A 24,548-nucleotide genomic window follows, 5' to 3' on the forward strand; every position below is an offset into this window, starting at 1 on the left:
TTAGTAAGTAGTGAACTATTCATGAATAAGCCATTTATATACATCTGTAAAAGATTATTAAATCATTTGTAACGACCCATTCTAAAGCATTTATAAACGTTTATAAGCAGTTTGTAGACTATTAACAAATCATTAACAACCTGATTATTGACATTCGTAAATGATTACTAAAACCTTTATAACTACGGTTACAAATCATCTATAAAGGTATTAGTAACTATTCATGAATAAGCCATGTATAATACATCTGTAAATGATTATTAAATCATTTGTAACTGATGTTACATAATATATACAAGCTATTGGTAGCTTGTTCATGTTTAACATATGCTTTGTTAAACATTCCTAAAGTATCTATAAATCCTTAGTACATGTTATTATGTGCCCTATAGTAAAGTGAAGACAGTTCATCATTTACAACTGTCTGTTAATGTGTTTGTTCATGTTTAACATGCTTTGTAAAACATTCCTAAAATATCTATAAATCCTTTGTACATGTTATTATGTGCCCTACAGTAAAGTGAAGACAGTTCATCATTTATGACTGTCTGTTAATGTGGACTTTCTCCTTACCTGTTGCAAACTACCTGGCTTTCATGAATGCAGACACCAAACAATTTCTAGAATTATCATTCATGTTAAGCAAATGATGCGTAAGACATTCGTAAAGAGTATGTAAACCATTTGTGGTGTTAGGGACCAAAAAAGTCACTACAAAGTACTACCAATCAACTCTAAATTGCCTGAAACGTACTCCTAACAGGTTTTTGGGGGGACGATTTTGGCCTCCACACTTAGTGATTATTTCGGATTTAACTTTCGTTTCGGTGGTGACCAACTTTCGTTTCGGTAGTTTGATTACAAAATGTAAGTTGTGTAAAAAATAATCTGACTATACTAAGTTGTTATTTGTTAATAAGTCAGGCTATACTCTACTCAGAGTCATAAGTTTACAAAATGTACTAAAGTACAGTGAACGTCTGTGCGGTTTGTCTTCATCACTGAAAATAACATACATGTAAACTGATGTCATGTGCAGTTGGGGTGAAGAAACACAACCATTTCACTCCTAATAATACCTATTTGATTTGACATCCTGACTTGCTACTGTAGCTGAGGCTTGAACCTGTTACCTGCGGCTCACTAGTCAGTGACTCTATCCATTCACCTACAGCTGTTTCCTTGGAATCTGCGGTTCTGAAACGTTTTGTTGTCAACCCCTCAAATTGACATGTATTTGGGCAGTGGACCTCAATGTGAAAAGATGTAGTGTCAGGGCCCCCCATGAAAAAGATTTATATTTATGCTGTAAAACATTTTTTTAAAGTTATTTGTCTTGTTTGTTGTTCAAGTCAAAGCACCAGGAAGGCTGTACATGTCAGCCATCTGTTAGCTCAATGGGTTGAGACGCAGTATTCATGATCCAGAGGCCATGAGTTCAAATCCCATTGATGTCTTTCCTATGATTCTTTCCTTTGCAGACTGGCTTCCAGAAGATCAAGTGAAAGGTACCAGGAAGGCTATATTTGTCATCCAACTGTTAGCTCAATGGGTTGAGACGCAGTATACATGATCCAGAGGCCATGAGTTCAAATCCCATTGATGTCTTTCCTATGATTCTTTCCTTTGCAGACTGGCTTCTAGAAGATCAACTGAAAAGTACCAGGAAGGCTGTACTTGTCAGCCATCTGTTAGCTCAATGGGTTGAGACGCAGTATTCATGATCCAGAGGCCATGAGTTCAAATCCCATTGATGTCTTTCCTATGATTCTTTCCTTTGCAGACTGGCTTCCAGAAGATCAACTGAAAACTACCAGGAAGGCTGTACTTGTCAGCCATCTGTTAACTCAATGGGTTGAGACGCAGTATACATGATCCAGAGGCCTTGAGTTCAAATCCCACTGGTGTCTTTACTGTGATGCTTCCCTTTGCAGACTAACTTCTAGAAAAACAAGTTAAAACCACCAGAAAACCTGTAACTCTCAGCCAACAGCATAGCTCAACTGGTAGAGCGTCTGTCCAATAACATGACTTGACTTGACTTGAGTGGGTTCGATTCCCACTCGAGTCAAGTGTCCCCGGTAACTTGGGGCAACGGATAAATTGACTGATATCCTTAGTGATGCTTCCCTTTGCAGACTAACTTCTAGAAAAACAAGTTAAAACCACGAGGAAACCTGCAACTCTCAGCCAACAGCATAGCTCAACTGGTAGAGCGTCTGTCCAATAACATGACTTGACTTGACTTGAGTGGGTTTGATTCCCACTCGAGTCAAGTGTCCCCGGTAACTTGGGGCAACGGATAAATTGACTGATATCCTTAGTGATGCTTCCCTTTGCAGACTAACTTCTAGAAAAACAAGTTAAAACCACCAGGAAACCTGTAACTCTCAGCCTACAGCATAGCTCAACTGGTAGAGCGTCTGTCCAATAACATGACTTGACTTGACTTGAGTGTGTTTGATTCCCACTCGAGTCAAGTGTCCCCGGTATCTTGGGGCAACGGATAAATTGACTGATATCCTTAGTGATGCTTCCCTTTGCAGACTAACTTCTAGATAACAAGTTAAAACCACCAGGAAACCTGTAACTCAGCCAACAGCATAGCTCGACTGGTAGAGCGTCTGTCCAATAACATGACTTGACTTGAGTGGGTTCGATTCCCACTCGAGTCAAGTGTCCCAGGTAACTTGGGGCAACGGATAAATTGACTGATATCCGTAGAATAACTTGTAGGAGTGTGCTGGTTCAAATCCAGTACAACCCAGGACCGAGCGGTCCTGGGTTCGATTCCCACTAACGTCAAGTCCCCGGTAAATTGGGGCAGCGGATAAATTGACTGATATCCGTAGAATAACTTGTACCAGTTGAGCTATGCTGTTGGCTGAGAGTTACAGGTTTTCTGGTGGTTTTAACTTGTTTTTCTAGAAGTTAGTCTGCAAAGGGAAGCATCACAGTAAAGACACCAGTGGGATTTGAACTCATGGCCTCTGGATCATGTATACTGCGTCTCAACCCATTGAGTTAACAGATGGCTGACAAGTACAGCCTTCCTGGTATTTTTCAGTTGATCTTCTGGAAGCCAGTCTGCAAAGGAAAGAATCATAGGAAAGACATCAATGGGATTTGAACTCATGGCCTCTGGATCATGAATACTGCGTCTCAACCCATTGAGCTAACAGATGGCTGACAAGTACAGCCTTCCTGGTACTTTTCAGTTGATCTTCTAGAAGCCAGTCTGCAAAGGAAAGAATCATAGGAAAGACATCAATGGGATTTGAACTCATGGCCTCTGGATCATGTATACTGCGTCTCAACCCATTGAGCTAACAGTTGGATGACAAATATAGCCTTCCTGGTACCTTTCACTTGATCTTCTGGAAGCCAGTCTGCAAAGGAAAGAATCATAGGAAAGACATCAATGGGATTTGAACTCATGGCCTCTGGATCATGAATACTGCGTCTCAACCCATTGAGCTAACAGATGGCTGACAAGTACAGCCTTCCTGGTGCTTTGACTTGAACAACAAACAAGACAAATAACTTTAAAAAAATGTGTTACAGCATAAATATAAATCTTTTTCATGGGGGGCCCTGACACTACATCTTTTCACATTGGGGTCCACTGCCCAAATACATGTCAATTTGAGGGGTTGACAACAAAACGTTTCAGAACCGCAGATTCCAAGGAAACAGCTGTAGGTGAATGGATAGAGTCACTGACTAGTGAGCCGCAGGTAACAGGTTCAAGCCTCAGCTACAGCAGCAAGTCAGGATGTCAAATCAAATAGGTATTATTAGGAGTGAAATGGTTGTGTTTCTTCACCCCAACTGCACATGACATCAGTTTACGTGTACGTTATTTTCAGTGATAAAGACAAACCGCACAGACGTTCACTGTACTTTAGTACATTTTGTAAACTTATGACTCTGAGTAGAGTATAGCCTGACTTAAACAAACAAATAACAACTTAGTATAGTCAGATTATTTTTTACACAACTTACATTTTGTAATCAAACTACCGAAACGAAAGTTGGTCACCACCGAAACGAAAGTTAAATCCGAAATAATCACTAAGTGTGGAGGCCAAAATCGTCCCCCCAAAAACCTGTTAGGAGTAGTTTCAGGCAATTTAGAGTTGATTGGTAGTACTTTGTAGTGACTTTTTTGGTCCCTAACACCACAAATGGTTTACATACTCTTTACGAATGTCTTACGCATCATTTGCTTAACATGAATGATAATTCTAGTAATTGTTTGGTGTCTGCATTCATGAAAGCCAGGTAGTTTGCAACAGGTAAGGAGAAAGTCCACATTAACAGACAGTCATAAATGATGAACTGTCTTCACTTTACTGTAGGGCACATAATAACATGTACAAAGGATTTATAGATATTTTAGGAATGTTTTACAAAGCATGTTAAACATGAACAAACACATTAACAGACAGTTGTAAATGATGAACTGTCTTCACTTTACTATAGGGCACATAATAACATGTACTAAGGATTTATAGATACTTTAGGAATGTTTAACAAAGCATATGTTAAACATGAACAAGCTACCAATAGCTTGTATATATTATGTAACATCAGTTACAAATGATTTAATAATCATTTACAGATGTATTATACATGGCTTATTCATGAATAGTTACTAATACCTTTATAGATGATTTGTAACCGTAGTTATAAAGGTTTTAGTAATCATTTACGAATGTCAATAAACAGGTTGTTAATGATTTGTTAATAGTCTACAAACTGCTTATAAACGTTTATAAATGCTTTAGAATGGGTCGTTACAAATTATTTAATAATCTTTTACAGATGTATATAAATGGCTTATTCATGAATAGTTCACTACGTACTAATACTTTACAAATGATTTGTAACTGTAGTTATAAAGGTTTTAGTAATCATTTACGAATGTCAACAAACAGGTTGTTAATGATTTGTTAATAGTCTACAAACTACTTATAAACGTTTATAAATGCTTTATAATGGGTCATTATTGTAAAGTGCTACCAGATAAACCCTTACAACTTCATATTCTGCTGCAATCACATCATCAACATTCCTGTGTTGTAAAGACAGACATCACTGGTTGAAGACACCCCAGAACCACTGCTGATACAATACACTATTTACAGTTAAGTGTGGACTGTGAGGACAGCTGTGGCTCAGCTGGAGAAGACACTCAGTCAAGAGATGGAGAAGACACTCAGTCAAGAGATGGAGAAGACACTCAGTCAAGAGATGGAGAGGAACCTGTGTGAAGTCGATCTGAGGAGGATCCAGCAATATGCAGTGGATTTGACTCTAGACCCTGATACAGCACATCCCAACCTCATCCTGTCTGAGGTACCTGTATACCATGTACACAGTACTCAACTTCCATGAGGTTGAACTTATTTTATAAGTTGTTCATTTCTCTCTTTTACTCCCACATATAAGGAGCTGTCATTCAAACCGGGGGAGACCTGAGGGTTTATATGTTATTATAGATATATTATAACTCCATGGGGAGACCTGAGGGTTTATATGTTATTATATATATAGATATATTATAACTCTATGGGGAGAACATGAGGGTTTATATGTTATTATATATATAGATATATTATAACTCTATGGGGTGACCTGAGGGTTTATGTATATGTTATTTTATAAGCTATATATATATATATATATATATATATATATATATATATATATATATATATATATATATATATATATATATATATATTATAACTCTATGGGGGGACCTGAGGGTTTTAAAGAGCCCTTACTCCTGCGTTCACACTAGGGGACAGTGTTGCCCAGAAATAAGCAAAAGGTCTATGAAAACAAGCCGAAAAGAAGCAACATGAGAACTTTAAACATACAACCTGCTATTTGAAAATAGCCGATCTACAAGCTGACAACATGATGCAACACGTTGTGAGCTTGTACATCTGCTATTTTCAAAAAATATTATCTACCAGGCTACCAACTAGTACCAATATTTACATAAAAACAAGCCCAAAGTTGCTTATAATAAGCAGACATGGGCACATGGCAACACTGCTAGGGAGTATCAGAAAATAACACATTTTTGTGTCTCAATTCACTGTTGCATTCTTTTTTCCCCCTTCTTTTTTTTACCATTATTGTCCTTTAGAATGTTGCCCCCAGATGTTAAGCAAGCACACTTTCCAAAATAAGGAAATAACTAAACGATAGAACTCGCACAAAAAAAGGAATTCCACTTTTTTACTTTTACTTCTGATTCAGTACATGTAGGCATACAGCTAAAAGAGTGACTTTCAACCTGGCGCCCTTAGATTTGTATGATCTTTATTGACATTGCATTACATTTACACATCACTGTCAAAGGGATAAAAACACAACAAAGCTAAAAGGTTATTTCCATCCATATGTTGTCCTTTAAAATGAGGTGTGTGTGTGTGTGTGTGTGCATGTGCATGGGTGTGTATGTGTACGCCACGCTGGAGTGGGGGTGGGCGGGGGGGGCATAGGGAATTAATAAAATAGATAATAAACAGCAAAATAAATACACAGAATAAACTCCAACACATAAAATACTCATCTTGTTAAAAGACGTTATGTTATAATGTTATTTTGGACCTGTCATTATAAGCATTATAGGCATAATAACATTTTCAAACATTCTACAAAATGTGTAAAAAGGAGGTCAGTTATGTCCTGTGTCCATCGCCTCCTTCCTCCTCTTGCTCCTCTTGCTCCTCTTGCTCCTCCTCCTGGCTGTGTTGGCTCCTCCTCCTCTCTGCTCCTCCTCTCAGCTCTGACCAGCAGAAACACACTTCATGAAACTTCACAAATTGATTTATTATTATTCATTTTTTTAAGAATCAATTTTAATTATTGTTTTGGAGGAAACACTTGAAATGCAGCTTTTTTTGCCCTTGTTTTCTCTCAAAAGTGTTAAAGAAAAACATGTTTCTCCAAAATACCCAAAATAGCCGTTCTACGAAGCTCACAGATCAGCTATTTGGGGTATTTCTGCACGACACCGTTGTACGACGAATTATAAAACAGGGCATAAAAGGGCAAGACCACTTTGGTAGAGGTTTGGGTTGTGTAGTTAGTTACCTTGCCATGATGTAACTCCAAAGGTGGACAACAAATCAAAAATAATAGAAATTGACCATTCAAAACATGCTCCTCATTGACTTACATTGTACGGTGAAACATCTCTTAAAGTCACTCTTTTAGCACGTAAACGAACACAAACAAAGTTGATTCAGACAATATGGAACATCATCAAACCCAGTACAGTTTATTTTTATTTTTATAGAAATGTCAACTTCCTGTTGATTTTACTATTTGAAGATCAGGATCTGCAGATCCAGTCCGGGTTTTCTTCTTAATAAAAATAGCAAAATCAACACTTGTATTTAAAAAACAAACAGTACTGGGTTTGGTGATGTTCTATATTGTCTGAATCAACTTTGTTTACGTTAGTAAAAGAGTGACTTTGAGAGCTGTTTTACCATACAATGTAAGTCAATGACGAGCATGTTTTGAATGATCAATAATAATAATAATAATAATAATAATAATCTAATCAATGGATTTTAAAATCAAAAAGCAATTATTTTTAGATTTCTTGTTCACCTTTGAAGTTACATCATGGCAACCCAAACCTCTACCAAAGTGGTCTTGTCCTTTAATCATACTAATCTATTTTGTCGATTGCATTGATTTGATAATATACACAAATATTTATATATATATATAAATATATATTTTAAAAAAACATGCTTCTCAATTAATCCAAAAAGTAATGGAGATAGTAACGTGTAAGAAAACAATGGATAGTTGCATCCCTAAAAACAACAGTCATAATTACCACTAGAAAGAGAATAGTGACAGGGCTGGGAGGAAGGCCTCTCCTCACATCATAATGAATAATTTGGTTTGATTATGTTGGGATGAGAGGGGGGGGCAGGGGGGCTGGGGGGGGGCTGTTCTTGGAGAGGACACAAGAACAGGAAGACGCAAACACAAAAGCACCTTTGAAATATCAAAACGTGTGTGTGTGTGTGTGTGTGTGTGTGTGTGTGTGTGTGTGTGTGTGTGTGTGTGTGTGTGTGTGCGCACGCATGTGTGAATGTTTGTTTGTTTTGCGTTGTTTCCTCCCCCACCCCCCCACACACACCCCGAACCCTCCAGACTCCAGCACGTCGTCTTCCGAGAGACGTTAATTAATAGCTAATCAAAGCTAATGTCTCGCCGGCAAAAAAAAAGAAAGGAAAAAAAAACACAAACCCACAATATTAATACGTAATCAAAGGATGTGCAGTACGTGGCACACAAACCAACGTACCGACGCACCAGGCAGACCCTGCCTGCCCCCCTCCCCCCTCCCCCCCATGGCCCCCCGGCGCGCTTCAAAACACCGCTGTTGTCATAGAAATAAACGAAGCGCTGGCGGCTTAATTAGCACGCTGTTTGGGAGCCGTGTCTTCATTTGAAGTTGATGTGAGGATTCATGTGTGAGCCAACCATGTTCTCCTGAGTGATGACACTGAGGTGACACACACTCACACCAGCGCGCGCGTGTGGCGTGTGGCGTGTGGCGTGTGTGTGTGTGTGTGTGTGTGTGTGTGTGTGTGTGTGTGTGTGTGTGTGTGTGTGTGTGTGTGTCATAGGCAATATGAATATTCTGTGCACATTCTTAGTGGATATTAACTCTGAACATGCACAAACACATACATATGTACAGTACGCACACGTGCGCACGCACACGCACACGCACACACACACACACACACACACACACACACACACACACAACTTTTTTTTTACCTTGAAGAGCACCTTACATCTGACAAATAGTCTGAATTAATATGTTTTGTAATCTGTATGGTAGAGTATGCTAATACAATATAACTTATACAGTTATGGTGGTTGTATTTGGTCTCCCCGCTCTTCTATTGACACATTTAGATCCTGTGTCTGGGTGAGACATGACCTCTATAAAACATAACCCTGCTCCTGGTCTGACACACACATTTTGAACCTGAAGGTCAAAATTCAGTTTCTCCCCTGAGCAAGCAGGCAGGCTCTATCTTATCACTCAAACAGAGAGCGTCTCCTTTCAAACCCCAATGGTTCTAATCAGCCCCCCGCCCACAGGAGTGGCCCAATTCTCTCACAACTTGCTACAAAAATCCCTCATGAAAAACTATATAATCAACTACCTTTCATTTTCAACCTTCACATGTGTCTCCTTCTCTAATAATCAAAAAGTGCTATATATTTCATCTCGCAATTTACTTCCGGATGGTTCGTTTTGCACTTTTTTTGCCACATCGGTCACGGGAAAGAAATAAGCGCTGCCGTGGTCTATGGAAACGAGCCCAAAAGTGCACCCAAATAAGCCCAAAATCGCTTATACAAACAGTCAGACCTGGCAACGCAGCCTACGCCAATCATGCGTGAGAGATCTACAAGCCATGGGGCAGAGACGCCACCGTATCTTAGCAACAACTACAGCGCTCACTCTCATTGGTCGTGTCACGCTAAGAGCAGTCTCCAGACAATGGCATCGCAGACAGCTTGCTGTTACTGCTGTAGCCATCACAGTTAGTCCCAGCGACGACGGACAGGGCGCTGTGATAGCTGCCATGTCGCTAACGCTAACGTGGTTGTCATGCCTGCAGCGGCTGTGCAATCACTTTGTCAACAATGCACGCTCGTGTGGTGAATGTCAATATTGCTGCTCAGTTAGTCCATTGTAGATGGTGTATGTTTGTGTGTGTCTTCTGGAGAACTATAGCTCCACAGCAACTACAGTAACTAACGTAATGGCAGGACCGCCCCGTGCAACGCATGTTAGGCTGCATTATGGTCATGTAGTAATTTCAGATAATTTCGCTCCGATTACAGCAGTGCTTATCAACCCTTTCACGCCGCCGCCCCCCCCCCGCCCCCCCCAAATAAACGTACTTGATCTGGGGACCCCCCCATTCTGTTTGACTCCGTTCCACAAGTACATATTGTGAAAATAGCCGATCTACAAGCTCAAAACGCCTCACGTTGAGAGGCTTTGTAAGCTTGTAGATCGGCTATTTTCTACATGACTGCCTCTTTCTTACATTCTTTGACAATGTGGCCCATGTTTTCATAGTATAGTTTGTTGACTACTTTTGTTGCAGAAATGCTCATTTCCTTTACTTTCCTTTTTTTATTGTCTCCGCCAGGCCGAAAGGCACGGCGCAAGACTCTGTTTCACCCCCTGTCCGTCCGTCTGTGATAGCTAATCTCTCACATCGTTGACTTAATCGCAGCAAAATAACACCCCGATGAGTCAGTGAGAGCTGGATAAACGAGGTAAAATGTGTCAAAAGGAGTCTGTACGGCTGTCGATAAATGAACACATGACGTCGGTGGGAGAGGACATTGTGTCTTTTGGACAAACAGCAGCATCGTGCTGATGTTTGTTGTGTGAAGCAGCTTAATGTCAGAGTGTTTGTGTTGAAGCGCCTCAGTGCGGCTGCAGAGTTCATGTGCAACCTCTTCCAGAGAGAGACAGAGACACTAGAAACTCTGCTGGGGAAAAAAAACACTGCTGGGCATTGACTTTCATATGGACATTGATCTACACACTGCAGGTATATCTGCTACACACACAACATCAAACTACACACTGCAGGTATGATGCAGCGTTTGCATTACAGCCAGCATGCCAGCGTAGCTCCCATATGGTTTCAAGGTGGGCTAAACCATATGGACCCCATGTCAGCAATGTCAGCGGCATCCACTTCAGTCCCAACTGCGATGCCCATGCAGGCTATAAGTAGCTTCTACCTGGCCCTTAGGTGGGCCCCAACTACCCATGTTTATGTGGGACCAAGGCGGGTCCTACCTGGGTTTGCCCATGCAGGCTTTAACTGGGTTCTACCTGGGCCCTAGGTGTACCCTAACCAACCACAGTGCAGTGCCCATCGCTCCAATTGTTGTGCCGTCAGGGCTCTCAATACTGCACATTGGTGGAGGAGGAGGGGCCGCAGGGCGACCGCACACATCGCTGAACCAATGGTAGCCCACGGATGTTTCCTCTGGGGATTTACAATCTGCCCCTCTATGCCACATATCATCCGCACTACAGGGTCTTCACTGACCGAGCCACGGCCCCACTGACCCTCATGACGCTACGCCACTTATATGAGTTGCCAAGTGGCCGCGGGCGCTACGTGGGCGTGGCCGCGGGCTAGACGCGAGCCCCCGCGTAGCGGGGGCGAGCTTCTAGTTAGCTCAATGGTAAAAATGTTCAGCACTTTGCAGACCTAGGTTCAAATTCAGGGGAGGAACAGTCAAATTGCATTACAATTTAACTACACTAACTTCTCGTACACGAAAACCGCCGATCTACAAGCTCAAAACGCATGGTGATGCGACGCGCTGTGAGCTTGTAGATCGGCGACACATTTTGAAAGATCTACTTTTGCTTTGGTGCTGTGAGTTTATTTTGATACCAAACGCTTTAGCCCTTTCACTCGAGGCACATTTTTAACCCATTAACCTGGAACGCATCTGTGTCACTTTAGATTTCTTTGGCTATTCAAAAATAGCAGATCTACAAGCTCATAGCGCGGCACCGAGTGCCACGCTATGAGCTTGTAGATCTGCTATTTTTGAAAAATCTTGGGTTTTTTTTCTTTCTTTTTTTTTCAAAAAACTGTTCGGACTTAGAAAACATTTTTAAGAATCGCCTCAGGTCTTAACGGGTTCACCTCTGGTGGTGGCAGTGAAGGGTTAACAGCAACAGTAAGGGGGAGTTTCTCATCAATGACGCAAATCTAGTGAAACGAAGGCTAACAGACATTACAGTAGTTTGGTGGCAGCGCACACACTCTGTCTAAAACCTTCTTTCAACGCAACGTTTACTCATATACTGAGAACTAAAACACTGGTGAGTAATGCAGATAATTATGTATCATTCATTAACAGAGAATAATAGTTACATTCAAATGTATCCGGACATGATCTTACCCCATGTTCATACTCAAATCCCCAGTCCAATCTTTGGGGAAAACTACAGCAAAATAAAATCTCATGACTGAGAGTTTAACAATGTTTGAGGTATTATGATTCTAAATCTATGTTGCTGCCGTTCCACAGCCAACCAGTCGAAGAAATCACAGATTTGTGGCATTAAAGGACAACTTTGTTTTTTTACAACCAAGGTTTATATTTTAGCTTGTAATTAAAGTAAATAAGTGGGCGGGGGCATTCTGTCCGGTGGCTAAATATGTATTTTTTACACATTAAAAAAGGTAGAGTGGTCTTTGATGGCCAGATGTGAGTTATTGGGGGTTAGAAAAGCTACTGTAAATAATAATAAAGAAATCGCCGGGTTACTGTTTAAAAAAGACATATTTAGCCACTGGACAGAATGCCCCCACCCACTGTATAAAATATCGTGAAAATTGCTAAAACTATAGAAAGCGGTAAATTTAAATATTTTAACACTCATCTTTTATTTACTTTAATTACAATCTAAAAGATAAACCTTGGTTGTAAAAAAACAAAGTTGTCCTTTAAGCCTTTGCTTTTATGACATTTCTGTCATTTTTCTCCTGTTTATGGAAGATGATTCTAAACATGTATTCTAACCCTTCTAGTTTTGATCACTTCAAATACTCTTTAATGTTATAATAACTAATAACCGAAAATAGACGATCTACAAGCTCACAACACAGAGATGGACAGGGGTGGAGATAACTATAAAGATGTGAGAAGTAGCATTCAAAAACTAAATTTATTTTATTTTTATTCTCAGTAGAAATGGCGTGTGCCAGCAGTCTCCATTCTGAAGAGCAGTTCCTGTGTTCTATCTGTCTGGATGTGTTCACTGATCCAATCAGCACTCCATGTGGACACAACTACTGCAAAACCTGCATCACACATTACTGGGACAGCACTGATGTGTGTCAGTGTCCACTGTGTCAAGAAACCTTCTACAGTAGACCAAAATTCTCTGTTAATAAAGTTCTCTCGGAGATGGCTGATCAGTTCAGGAAGTCAAAGAAGCTGAGACAAACTTCCTTCACAAAGCAAGAACCTGCTAAAGTAGATGAAGTCTCCTGTGACTTCTGTACCGGGACCAAGGTCAAAGCGCTTAAGTCCTGCCTGGTGTGTCTGACCTCCTACTGTGAGACTCACCTGGAGCCTCATCTGAGACTCACTGGGTTAAAACGACACAAACTAATCGACCCCGTAAAGAACCCGGAAGACTGTATGTGCAAGAAACATGACAGACCTCTGGAGCTGTTCTGTAAGACTGACCTCATGTGTGTTTGTCAGATCTGCACTGAGACAGACCACAAGTTACATCAAACTGTATCTCTGAAAGAGGCACATGAAGGAAAGAAGGCTGAGCTGGGAAAGACTGAGGCTGAAGTTCAGCAGATGATCCAGGAGAGACAAGTGAAGATTCAGGAGGTCAAACACTCAGCAGACCTCGGTAAGAAAGATGCAGACACAGTGATAGCAGACAGTGTGCAGGTCTTCACTGCTCTGATCAGCTGTATTCAGAGAAGCCAGGCTGAGCTCATTGATGTGATTGAAGAGAAGCAGAAATCAACAGAGAAACAGGCTGCAGGGTTCATTAAAGACCTGCAACAAGAAATCACTGAGTTAAAGAAGAGAAGCTCTGAGTTGAAGCAGCTCTCACACACTGAAGACCACCTCCACTTCCTCCAGAACTTCCCATCCATCGACACCCCTCCACCCACCCAGGTCAATATCCATCAGTTTTCATTTGTGGAGACTGTGAGGACCGCTATGAAGTCACTCGGTCTAGAGATGGAGAAGAAGCTACGTGATGCTGAGCTGAGGAGGATCCAGCAATATGGAGTGGATGCGACTCTGGACCCTGAAGTCATAAGGAAGAATCTCCAAAAGAACAAAGAGAGAGAATTCCTCAGGAAGATTTTACTAGGTTAAAGGGAAGACTTGTTGGACTGTAGGAGTGGCCAGAGAGTACATCAAAAGGAAACTATCAAACATACAGAGTCCCAACAACGGTTACTGGTCTATAGGGTTGAATACAAATGAGTACGAGGCTCTTGCTGACCCTCGTGTCCTCCTCCCTGTAAAACAGAAGGTTCAGAAAGTGGGAGTGTTTGTGGATTACGAGGAGGGTCTGGTCTCCTTTTATGATGTGGAGACCAGAGTTCATCTCTACTCTTTCACTGGCTGCACCTTCACTGACAAACTCTGTCCAATTGTTAATCCATATGGTATCAACTCTGCTCCTCTGATAATCTCTCCTGTCAGTCACACAAATTAGACTAATTTAATCCTCAGTCAGTTTTCAATGAAGACAACAAATGTGTTTATTGAAGGGTTAATTTGACTGTTATTTCAAATCAAGCTATTTAAACTGTTGCTCCTAACAGATGCGTTCTAATGAAAAACATGACCTTACTCTAAACTAAAGCTATTCAAAAATAGCAGATCCACAAGCTCACAACATGTCATGACATGTTGTGAGCTTGTAGATATGCTATTTTACATACAGCTAACAGGATACAGCCATAACAATATTTTATTGTCAGAGTTGTACTTTAATGAAATTACTGTAGATTAGTTTGTTGATAATTGGAATGTAATGATTCTGATGTTGATGATTGAATTGTAGATTGTAGATTGTAGAAGATGAAAATGTGATTCTCAGAAATCTCTAATTGTGAACTGCTTGAATTGTTCCCACTTTGTAGTGCAAACATAAATAAACTTTAATGAATGACACTCATTGGTGTTTTTTCATTCATAGGGTGTAATATGTAAATGTATAACTTTTATCTTCTTATAAACATGAGGTCTGAAGCATTAGTTGTTCCAAAACATTTTAGCTCAAGACCCAAAAGAGAAACTTCATGTCTGACCGGGACCTAAACTATAGTGAAAATATCACCATCTTTTCACTACTCCTTAAAACATATTAAGTGGAATTTATTTGTATTGTATTAATTACTTTTGAGAAAAAAAAGTTACTTTTTTTTAAAACTTTGAGATAATTTAGAAATCATGATATCGTCCATGATACTGACCATAGTACTGACATGATACTGACCATGGTACTGACATGATACTGACCATGGTACTGACATGATACTGACCATGATACTGACCATGATACTGACATGATACTGACCATGGTACTGACATGATACTGACCATGGTACTGACATGATACTGACCATGGTACTGACATGATACTGACCATAGTACTGACATGATACTGACCATGGTACTGACATGATACTGACCATGGTACTGACATGATACTGACCATAGTACTGACATGATACTGACCATGGTACTGACATGATACTGACCATAGTACTGACATGATACTGACCATGGTACTGACATGATACTGACCATGGTACTGACATGATACTGACCATAGTACTGACATGATACTGACCATGGTACTGACCATAGTACTGTCATGATACTGACCATGGTACTGACCATAGTACTGTCATGATACTGACATGATCAGTGGTCCCACATTAATGTGTCTGGCCGTGAGAGCCCCATCTGAAGTTATTTTGTGCCAGGGACCCTGATACAAAATGTGTGTTGTTAACATTTTTCTACAAGATCACAAGGCGTGGCATTGCAACGCGTTGTGAGCTTGTAGATCGGCTATTTTCAAATTATATAGCTGCTTATATCTAACCTTTATATTTTCTAATATTTCTAATATTTTCCAAGATATGATAGCTAATATTTATATTATCACTTATAATACTTCTACAATATAGTATGATATGTGACAGCTTGTAAGAGTCTAAATGTCTCCACTAGGTCTAATAGCTATTGTTTTGGTACAGCCTATCTTGTTATGGTTCAGTTTGTCCTTGAAGCAGCTACAGTATAACTATGATCTCTGCCCTGAGCTCTTGGCAGAACTACCGTACCACTGACATGAGTGTTATTGTACTTCTCCCCATGATATCATGTACATAAAGCATAATCATCACCACCTAGAATATTGTCTCCACTCCTATGTGCCTCATTGATTACTGATTGTTCCAGAATTCCACGACAGTATATATTGTATAAAGTTGAGTGGTTAAGACCTGAGGACGATTCTAAAAATGTTTTCTAAATCCCAACAGTTTTTTGAAAAAAAAAAATAATAATAATTTTCCACGATTTTACAAAAATAACAGATCTACAAGCTCGTAGCGTGGCACTCGGTGCCGCGCTATGAGCTTGTAGATCTGCTATTTTTGAATAGCCAAAGAAATCTTAAAGTGACACAGACGTGTTCCAGGTCTTAATGGGTTAAACTGATTGTGATGCTTGCCACAAACTGTTCATATTACAACGGCAAGGAGGCCTACCGTAATATCAAGGCCAAGACCACCAGGTTTCTGAACAACTTCCTAACAAATCCAGGGGAAGAACAGTAAAATTGCATTACAATTTAAATACATTAACTTCTTGTACACGAAAACAGCCGATCTACAAGCTCAAAACACATGGTGATGCGACATGCTGTGAGCTTGTAGATCGGCGACAAATTTTGAAAGATCTACTTTTGCTTTGGTACTGTGAGTTTATTTTGATACCAAACGCTTTAGTCCTTTCACTCGAGGCACATTTTTAACCCATTAACCTGGAACGCATCTGTGTCACTTTAGATTTCTTTGGCTATTCAAAAATAGCAGATCTACAAGCTCATAGCGCGGCACCGAGTGCCACGCTATGAGCTTGTAGACCTGCTATTTTTTTTAAATCTTGTTTTTTTTTTCTTTCTTTTTTTTTCCAAAAAACTGTTAGGATTTAGAAAAAAAAAATAAGAATCGCCTCAGGTCTTAATGGGTTCACCTCTGGTGGTGGCAGTGAAGGGTTAACAGCTACAGTACAAGGGGGAGTTTCTCATCAATGACGCAAATCTAGTGAAACGAAGGCTAACAGACATTACAGTAGTTTGGTGGCAGCGCACAGACTCTGTCTAAAACCTTCTTTCAACGCAACGTTTACTCATATACTGAGAACTAAAACACTGGTGAGTAATGCAGATAATTATTTATCATTCATTAACAGAGAATAATAGTTACATTCAAATGTATCCGGACATGATCTTACCCCATGTTCATACTCAATTCCCCAGTCCAATCTTTGGGGAAAACTACAGCAAAATAAAATCTCATGACTGAGAGTTTAACGATGTTTGAGGTATTATGATTCTAAATCTATGTTGCTGCCGTTCCACAGCCAACCAGTCGAAGAAATCACAGATTTGTGGCATTAAAGGACAACTTTGTTTTTTTACAACCAAGGTTTATATTTTAGCTTGTAATTAAAGTAAATAAGTGGGCGGGGGCATTCTGTCCGGTGGCTAAATATGTATTTTTTACACAATAAAAAAGGTACAGTGGTCTTTGATGGCCAGATGTGAGTTATTGGGGGTTAGAAAAGCTACTGTAAATAATAATAAAGAAATCGCCGGGTTACTGTGTAAAAAAGACATATTTAGCCACCGGACAGAATGCCCCCACCCACTGTATAAAATATCGTGAAAATTGCTAAAACTATAGAAAGCAGTAAATTTAAATATTTTAACACTCATCTTTTATTTACTTTAATTACAATCTAAAACATAAACCTTGGTTGTAAAAAAAACAAAGTTGTCCTTTAAGCCTTTGCTTTTATGACATTTCTGTCATTTTTCTCCTGCTTATGGAAGATGATTCTAAACATGTATTCTAACCCTTCTAGTTTTGATCACTTCAAATACTCTTTAATGTTATAATAACTAATAACCGAAAATAGACGATCTACAAGCTCACAACACAAATAGCAGATCTACAAGCTCACAATGCGTCACGATGCAACACGTTGTGAGCTTGTAGATCTGCTATTTTCAAATGGCCAAAGTGTATAGGGCTGAAGTAGGCCTAGTTAATATTAGTAGTATATTTTGTAATAATAATAATAAAAACTTAAGGCCAGTTCGCCTCACAGACACACAGACACAGAGATAACTTTAAAGATGTGAGAAGTAGCATTCAAAAACTAAATGTCTTTTATTTCTATTCTCAGTAGAAATGGCGTGTGCCAGCAGTCTCCATTCTGAAGAGCAGTTCCTGTGTTCTATCTGTCTGGATGTGTTCACTGATCCAATCAGCACTCCATGTGGACACAACTACTGTAAAACCTGCATCACACATTACTGGGACAGTACTGATGTGTGTCACTGTCCACTGTGTCAGGAAACCTTCTACAGTAGACCAAAATTCTCCGTTAATAAAGTTCTCTCTGAGATGGCTGATCAGTTCAGGAAGTCAAAGAAGATGAGACAAACTTCCTTCACAAAGCAAGAACCTGCTAAAGTAGATGAAGTCTCCTGTGACTTCTGTACCGGGACCAAGCTCAAAGCGCTGAAGTCCTGCCTGGTGTGTCTGACCTCCTACTGTGAGACTCACCTGGAGCCTCATCTGAGACTCACAGGGTTAAAACGACACAAACTAATCGCCCCCGTAAAGAACCCGGAAGACTTTATGTGTAAGAAACATGACAGACCTCTGGAGCTGTTCTGTAAGACTGACCTCATGTGTGTTTGTCAGATCTGCACTGAGTCAGACCATAAGTTACATCAAATTGTGTCTCTGAAAGAGGCATACGAAGGAAAGAAGGCTGAGCAGGGAAAGACTGAGGCTGAAGTTCAGAAGATGATCCAGGAGAGACAAGTGAAGATTCAGGAGGTCAAACACTCAGCAGACCTCGGTAAGAAAGATGCAGACACAGTGATAGCAGACAGTGTGCAGGTCTTCACTGCTCTGATCAGCTGTATTCAGAGAAGCCAGGCTGAGCTCATTGATGTGATTGAAGAGAAGCAGAAATCAACAGAGAAACAGGCTGCAGGGTTCATTAAAGACCTGCAACAAGAAATCACTGAGTTAAAGAAGAGAAGCTCTGAGTTGAAGCAGCTCTCACACACTGAAGACCACCTCCACTTCCTCCAGAACTTCCCATCCATCGACACCCCTCCACCCACCCAGGTCAATATCCATCAGTTTTCATTTGTGGGGCCTGTGAGGACCGCTATGAAGTCACTCGGTCTAGAGATGGAGAAGGAGCTTCGTGATGCTGAGCTGAGGAGGATCCAGCAATATGGAGTGGATGCGACTCTGGACCCTGAAGTCATAAGGAAGAATCTCCAAAAGAACAAAGAGAGAGAATTCCTCAGGAAGATTTTACTAGGTTAAAGGGAAGACTTGTTGGACTGTAGGAGTGGCCAGAGAGTCTATCAACAGGAAACTATCAAACATACAGAGTCCCAACAACGGTTACTGGTCTATAGGGTTGAATACAAATGAGTACGAGGGCTCTTGCTGACCCTCGTGTCCTCCTCCCTGTAAAACAAGAGGTTCAGAAAGTGGGAGTGTTTGTGGATTACGAGGAGGGTCTGGTCTGCTTTTATGATGCGGAGACCAGAGTTCATCTCTACTCTTTCACTGGCTGCACCTTCACTGGCAAACTCTGTCCAATTGTTAATCCATATGGTATCAACTCTGCGCCTCTGATCATCTCTCCTGTCAGTCACACAAATTAGACTAATTTAATCCTCAGTCAGTTTTCAATGAAGACAACAAATGAGTTTATTGAAGGGTTAATTTGACTGCTATTTCAAATCAAGCTATTTAAACTGTTGCTCCTAACAGATGCGTTCTAATGAAAAACATGACCTTACTCTAAACTAAAGCTATTCAAAAATAGCAGATCCACAAGCTCACAACATGTCATGACATGTTGTGAGCTTTTAGCTATGCTATTTTACATACATCTAACAGGATACAGCCATAACAATATTTTATTGTCAGAGTTGTACTTTAATGTAATTACTGTAGATTAGTTTGTTGATAATTGGAATGTAATGATTCTGATGTTAATGATTGAATTGTAGAAGATGAAAATGTGATTCTCAGAAATATCTAATTGTAATGATGCACAAAGGCCAGTGACCTGCTTGAATTGTTCTCACTTTGTAGTGAAAAAAAAAAAAAAACATTCTTAGGGTGTAATATGTAAATGTATAACTTGTATCTTCTTATAAACATGAGGTCTGAAGCAGCAGTTGTTCCAAAACATTTTATTTCAAGACCCAAAAGAGAAACTTCATGTCTGACCGGGACCTAAACTATAGTGAAAATATCACAATCTTTTCACTACTCCTTAAAAAATATTAAATGGAATTTATTTACTTTTTTTATCCTTTGATATAATTTAAAAATCATGATATCGTCCTTGATACTGACCATGATACTGACCATAGTACTGTCATGATACTGACATGATCAGTGGTCCCATATTAATGTGTCTGGCCGTGAGAGCCCCATCTGAAGTTATTTTGTGCTAGGCAGCCTGATACAAAATGTGTGTTGTTAACATTTTTCTACAAGATCACAAGGCGTGGCATTGCAACGCGTTGTGAGCTTGTAGATCGGCTATTCTCAAATTATATAGCTGCTTATATCTAACCTTTATATTTTCTAATATTTTCCAAAATATGATAGCTAATATTTATATTATCACTTATAATACTTCTACAATATACTATGATATTTGTCAGCTTGTAAGAGTCTAAATCAGGGGTCTTCAACGTTTTCAGGCCAAGGACCCCTTGTAGTAACTCTGAGGACCCCCTAGGGGTCCCGGACCCCCTGTTGAAGACCTCTGGTCTAAATGTCTCCACTAGGCCTGATAGCTATTGTTTTGGTACAGCCTATCTTGTTATGGTTCAGTTTGTCCTTGAAGCAGCTACAGTATAACTATGATCTCTGCCCTGAGCTCTTGGCAGAACTACCGTACCACTGACATGAGTGTTATTGTACTTCTCCCCATGATATCATGTACATAAAGCATAATCATCACCACCTAGAATATTGTCTCGACTCCTATGTGCCTCATCAATTACTGATTGTTCCAGAACTCCTCCACAGTATATATAGAGTTGAGTCGTTAAGACCTGAGGACGATTCTAAAAATGTTTTCTAAATCCCAACAGTGTTTTGAAAAAAATATTATAATAATAATTTTCCATGATGTTACTAAAATAGCAGATCTACAGGCTCGTAGCAAGGCACTCGTGCACTATTTTTTGAATAGCCAAAGAAATCTTAAAGTGACACAGATGCGTTCCAGGTGTTAATGGGTTAAACTGATCGTGATGCTTGCCACAAACTGTTCATATTACAACGGCAAGGAGGCCTAGACCACCAGGCCTAGATAAGGCCAAGACCACCAGGTTTCTGAACAACTTCCTAACTGCTATACCCCCTCCGCGCCCCTCTATGGACAGCACTCAGCTGGGTGGAGCTGAAAACTGAGGTTCCTCCGTGGGAGGTGATACTGTAGGTATCAAATTAAATAAAAAAGTGGATTTTACAAAGCCCTTTGTGGACTATGTGGTTGAACCTGACAATACACTGACACGTTGTTTGTACTTTATCTCTATAGTCAATTCTGTTCTGTTTATGCTATTTACTGTTTGACTTCCTTCCTCCTTGCTCTCCCTGTCTCCCTCCCTCTTCTTTTCTTTTCTTTCCTGAAAACAGAAACGATGGAACTTGAACGAAAACACATTTCACCCACTTTTACGCCTGTAATCTGAGATGTGACAATAAAGTTGATTCTGATTCTGATAATACTACCATATTTTGCTGGGGACCCCTTGGAGGAACCTCTTCAAGGACCCCTGTGGGTCCCCGGACCCACTTTGAGAACCACTGCCCTAAATGTCACACGACAGCCTCCAGTGTAAACAACAATGTGATATAAAACAATGTCTGAAGGACTTTGATCAAAGGCCCGGTTGATAACCAAAAGTTTAAAGTCATGCTCATGTCATACAGTATAACCAGAAATCAGAAATATACCGTTTGAGAACTCAGCTCTTCTCAGTCAATATTCTATCCACCTCATATACAAGAATTCAATAAAAATAGAACATACATGTAATGATGTGAATTTCTACATAACATATTATGTGCCTGAAATTCTGAATGAAAGTGTCTTTCATCTGGGGTAAAAAAAATAAATAGCAATTCATAAAGCATAATATATTAATTAGCCTAGTCCCTCCACGTGCCAAAGCCTCTCCTCTCCCCAGTCCCGGCAGAGTAGTTCCGGAAAAGCGGATTGTGTGGCCCTGTCTTTCCCTAAGAGGACTGACCGTGGATAGCTACGGTCAGTGGACCGTATATGGAATACTACTACTACTGGTGTCCTTGAGGGGGTTCCAGTGGGTCCTCAGCAAAGTTAGTTAACATAGGATAAAATCTATCTATCGATCTACAAGCTTGTAGATCTGCTATTTTCAACATTTTAACAACACAAACTTTGTATGGGGGTCCACGAGTCACGACCAAATACATAAATTTGGGGTCCTTGACATAAAAGTTTGAGAGCCACTGTACTACTCTACACTATATCAGAGAAAATACAGACTACTACTGTATTATTATATCAGTGAGGGACAATTGGCAAAAATGGGTCTGGGGACCTTAGTATAATTGGTATGTTAAATTTTAATCCAACATAGAAAAAACCTTTTGGGTAATTTCCGTCCTCCCAAAACAAACAATAATTTGCAAATGTTTCCTTTTTTTATTCAGAATTGAAAAATCGTGACAACGCTGAAAAAACAAAACTTTTTGAGTTTCTGTTATATTCCTTTGGTCATTTTGAATTGCGACTGACAAATGGTGAGAGGTGTTTTTTTTATACTCAGTCCGATTACCAAAAGTCAACACAGCTCCATGTTTTGTTTCTGAATCAAAAACAGAAGTCACGTTTTCTGTTCACTTGGTCACAAGGTCCTTCTACAACTTCAACATAAAATGTGTATGTGTGTGTGTGTGTGTGTGTGTGTGTGTGTGTGTGTGTGTGTGTGTGTGTGTGTGTGTGTGTGTGTGTGTGTGTGTGTGTGTGTGTGTGTGTGTGTGTGTGTGTGTGTGTGTGTGTGTGTATTTACCCGTGAGGCCCAGTCTGTGGCAGCAGGAGTTGCAGGAGTGTTTGTTGAGGAAAGAACTGATGGCCGTGTGTCCCAGGTTATCAGGACCGAACAGCATCTCCGCACCGACACTGCTACTGGTACTGCTGCTATTAATGATGGAGAGACACCACTGTCATGGTAAATGGTGCATTTATATAGCGCTTTTATCCAAAGTGCTTTACATAGATTGTGCATTACATTCACCCATTCACACACACATTCATACACCGATGGCGGAGGAAACCATGCAAGACACCAACCTAATTGCTCCCCAATCGGGAGCAATTAGGGCTATTCAAAAATAGCAGATCTACAAGCGCATAGCGCTTGAAGATTTTTTAAGTCGTGAAAATTTGTGCAAATCTTTGAATATATAATATATTTTTAAAGCTAACATTTTCAACTCAAATCTGTGCTTCTGGGGGGATTCTACAAATGTCTTCTGTTCACTCAACCAATCACGTGCCTACGCTACCGCCTGTCGTTTCAATCTGCCTTTATGTACTTGGAGGTCCCTGTTAGTAGGGGAGACGTACTGTACTGTAGTGTGCTTCCTCCTAGTACCTAAAAGCATGATGATACATTCATTGCCAAACCATAATAAATGTATGGCTCATTTTATATTCATTAAACATATTAACTATGATTATATTAAACCACAGTACTGTAGGTCAGAGGGATTCTAACCTTTGGTCTTCTGCCCTGATGACTGACGGGTCAGTTAGCTCCTCCCCCACTCCTGTCAACAACATAATGAAAAATCACAATCACCATTGTTTTACTGTCAGGTATATGACTGTATATACAGTATGTACCATTGTTTTACTGTCAGGTATATGACTGTATATACAGTATGTACCATTGTTTTACTGTCAGGTATATGACTGTATATACAGTATGTACCATTGTTTTACTGTCAGGTATATGACTGTATATACAGTATGTACCATTGTTTTACTGTCAGGTATATGACTGTATATACAGTATGTATCATTGTTTTACTGTCAGGTATATGACTGTATATACAGTATGTACCATTGTTTTACTGTCAGGTATATGACTGTATATACAGTATGTATCATTGTTTTACTGTCAGGTATATGACTGTACATACAGTATGTACCATAGTTCCTGTTACCTTGTATATCCAGTACCAGCAGCTCTCTGCAGGAGTACTCGTAGGTCCAGTGGGAGAAGGCCAGCAGTGTTTCCTCCAGTGAACAGCAGGGGGCGATCTCCTCTCCCGTGTTGTTGTTGTACTTCCTGAAGTCTCCTTCCACGTTCCTCTCGATGGTCAACCAGTGACCGTCTGAGTGCCACAGCACCAGAGACACATCCAGGAACCTGGAACGTGCGCACACACACGCGCGCACACACACACACACACACGCACGCACACACACACACGCACACACACACACGTTTGAATTTCCATATTTGAGAGGTCATCAACATTTTAGGATGGCGATTTTATGAATGCCATTGCAGTTTT

At 40.1% G+C, this 24,548-nt stretch overlaps 1 protein-coding gene across 2 annotated transcripts in view; it reads right to left on the minus strand.

The window, feature by feature from the left end:
• Nucleotides 1-6,297: 6,297 nt before the first annotated feature.
• Nucleotides 6,298-24,548, minus strand: part of trpm6 (transient receptor potential cation channel, subfamily M, member 6) — a 66,916-nt gene continuing 48,665 nt past the window's right edge. For both annotated transcript variants that reach the window (XM_084055929.1, XM_084055928.1), the window contains exons 38-41: nt 24,195-24,400; nt 23,744-23,795; nt 23,036-23,163; nt 6,298-6,808 (exon numbers count right to left, since the gene is read on the minus strand). In XM_084055929.1, coding sequence (XP_083912055.1) covers nt 6,702-6,808; nt 23,036-23,163; nt 23,744-23,795; nt 24,195-24,400 — 493 coding nt within the window. In that variant the 3' untranslated portion in view covers nt 6,298-6,701. The remainder of the gene's footprint in view (nt 6,809-23,035; nt 23,164-23,743; nt 23,796-24,194; nt 24,401-24,548) is intronic.

This window comes from Gymnoscopelus microlampas (assembly GCF_963454915.1).
Source record: "Gymnoscopelus microlampas genome assembly, chromosome: 4".
Lineage (NCBI taxonomy): Eukaryota > Metazoa > Chordata > Actinopteri > Myctophiformes > Myctophidae > Gymnoscopelus > Gymnoscopelus microlampas.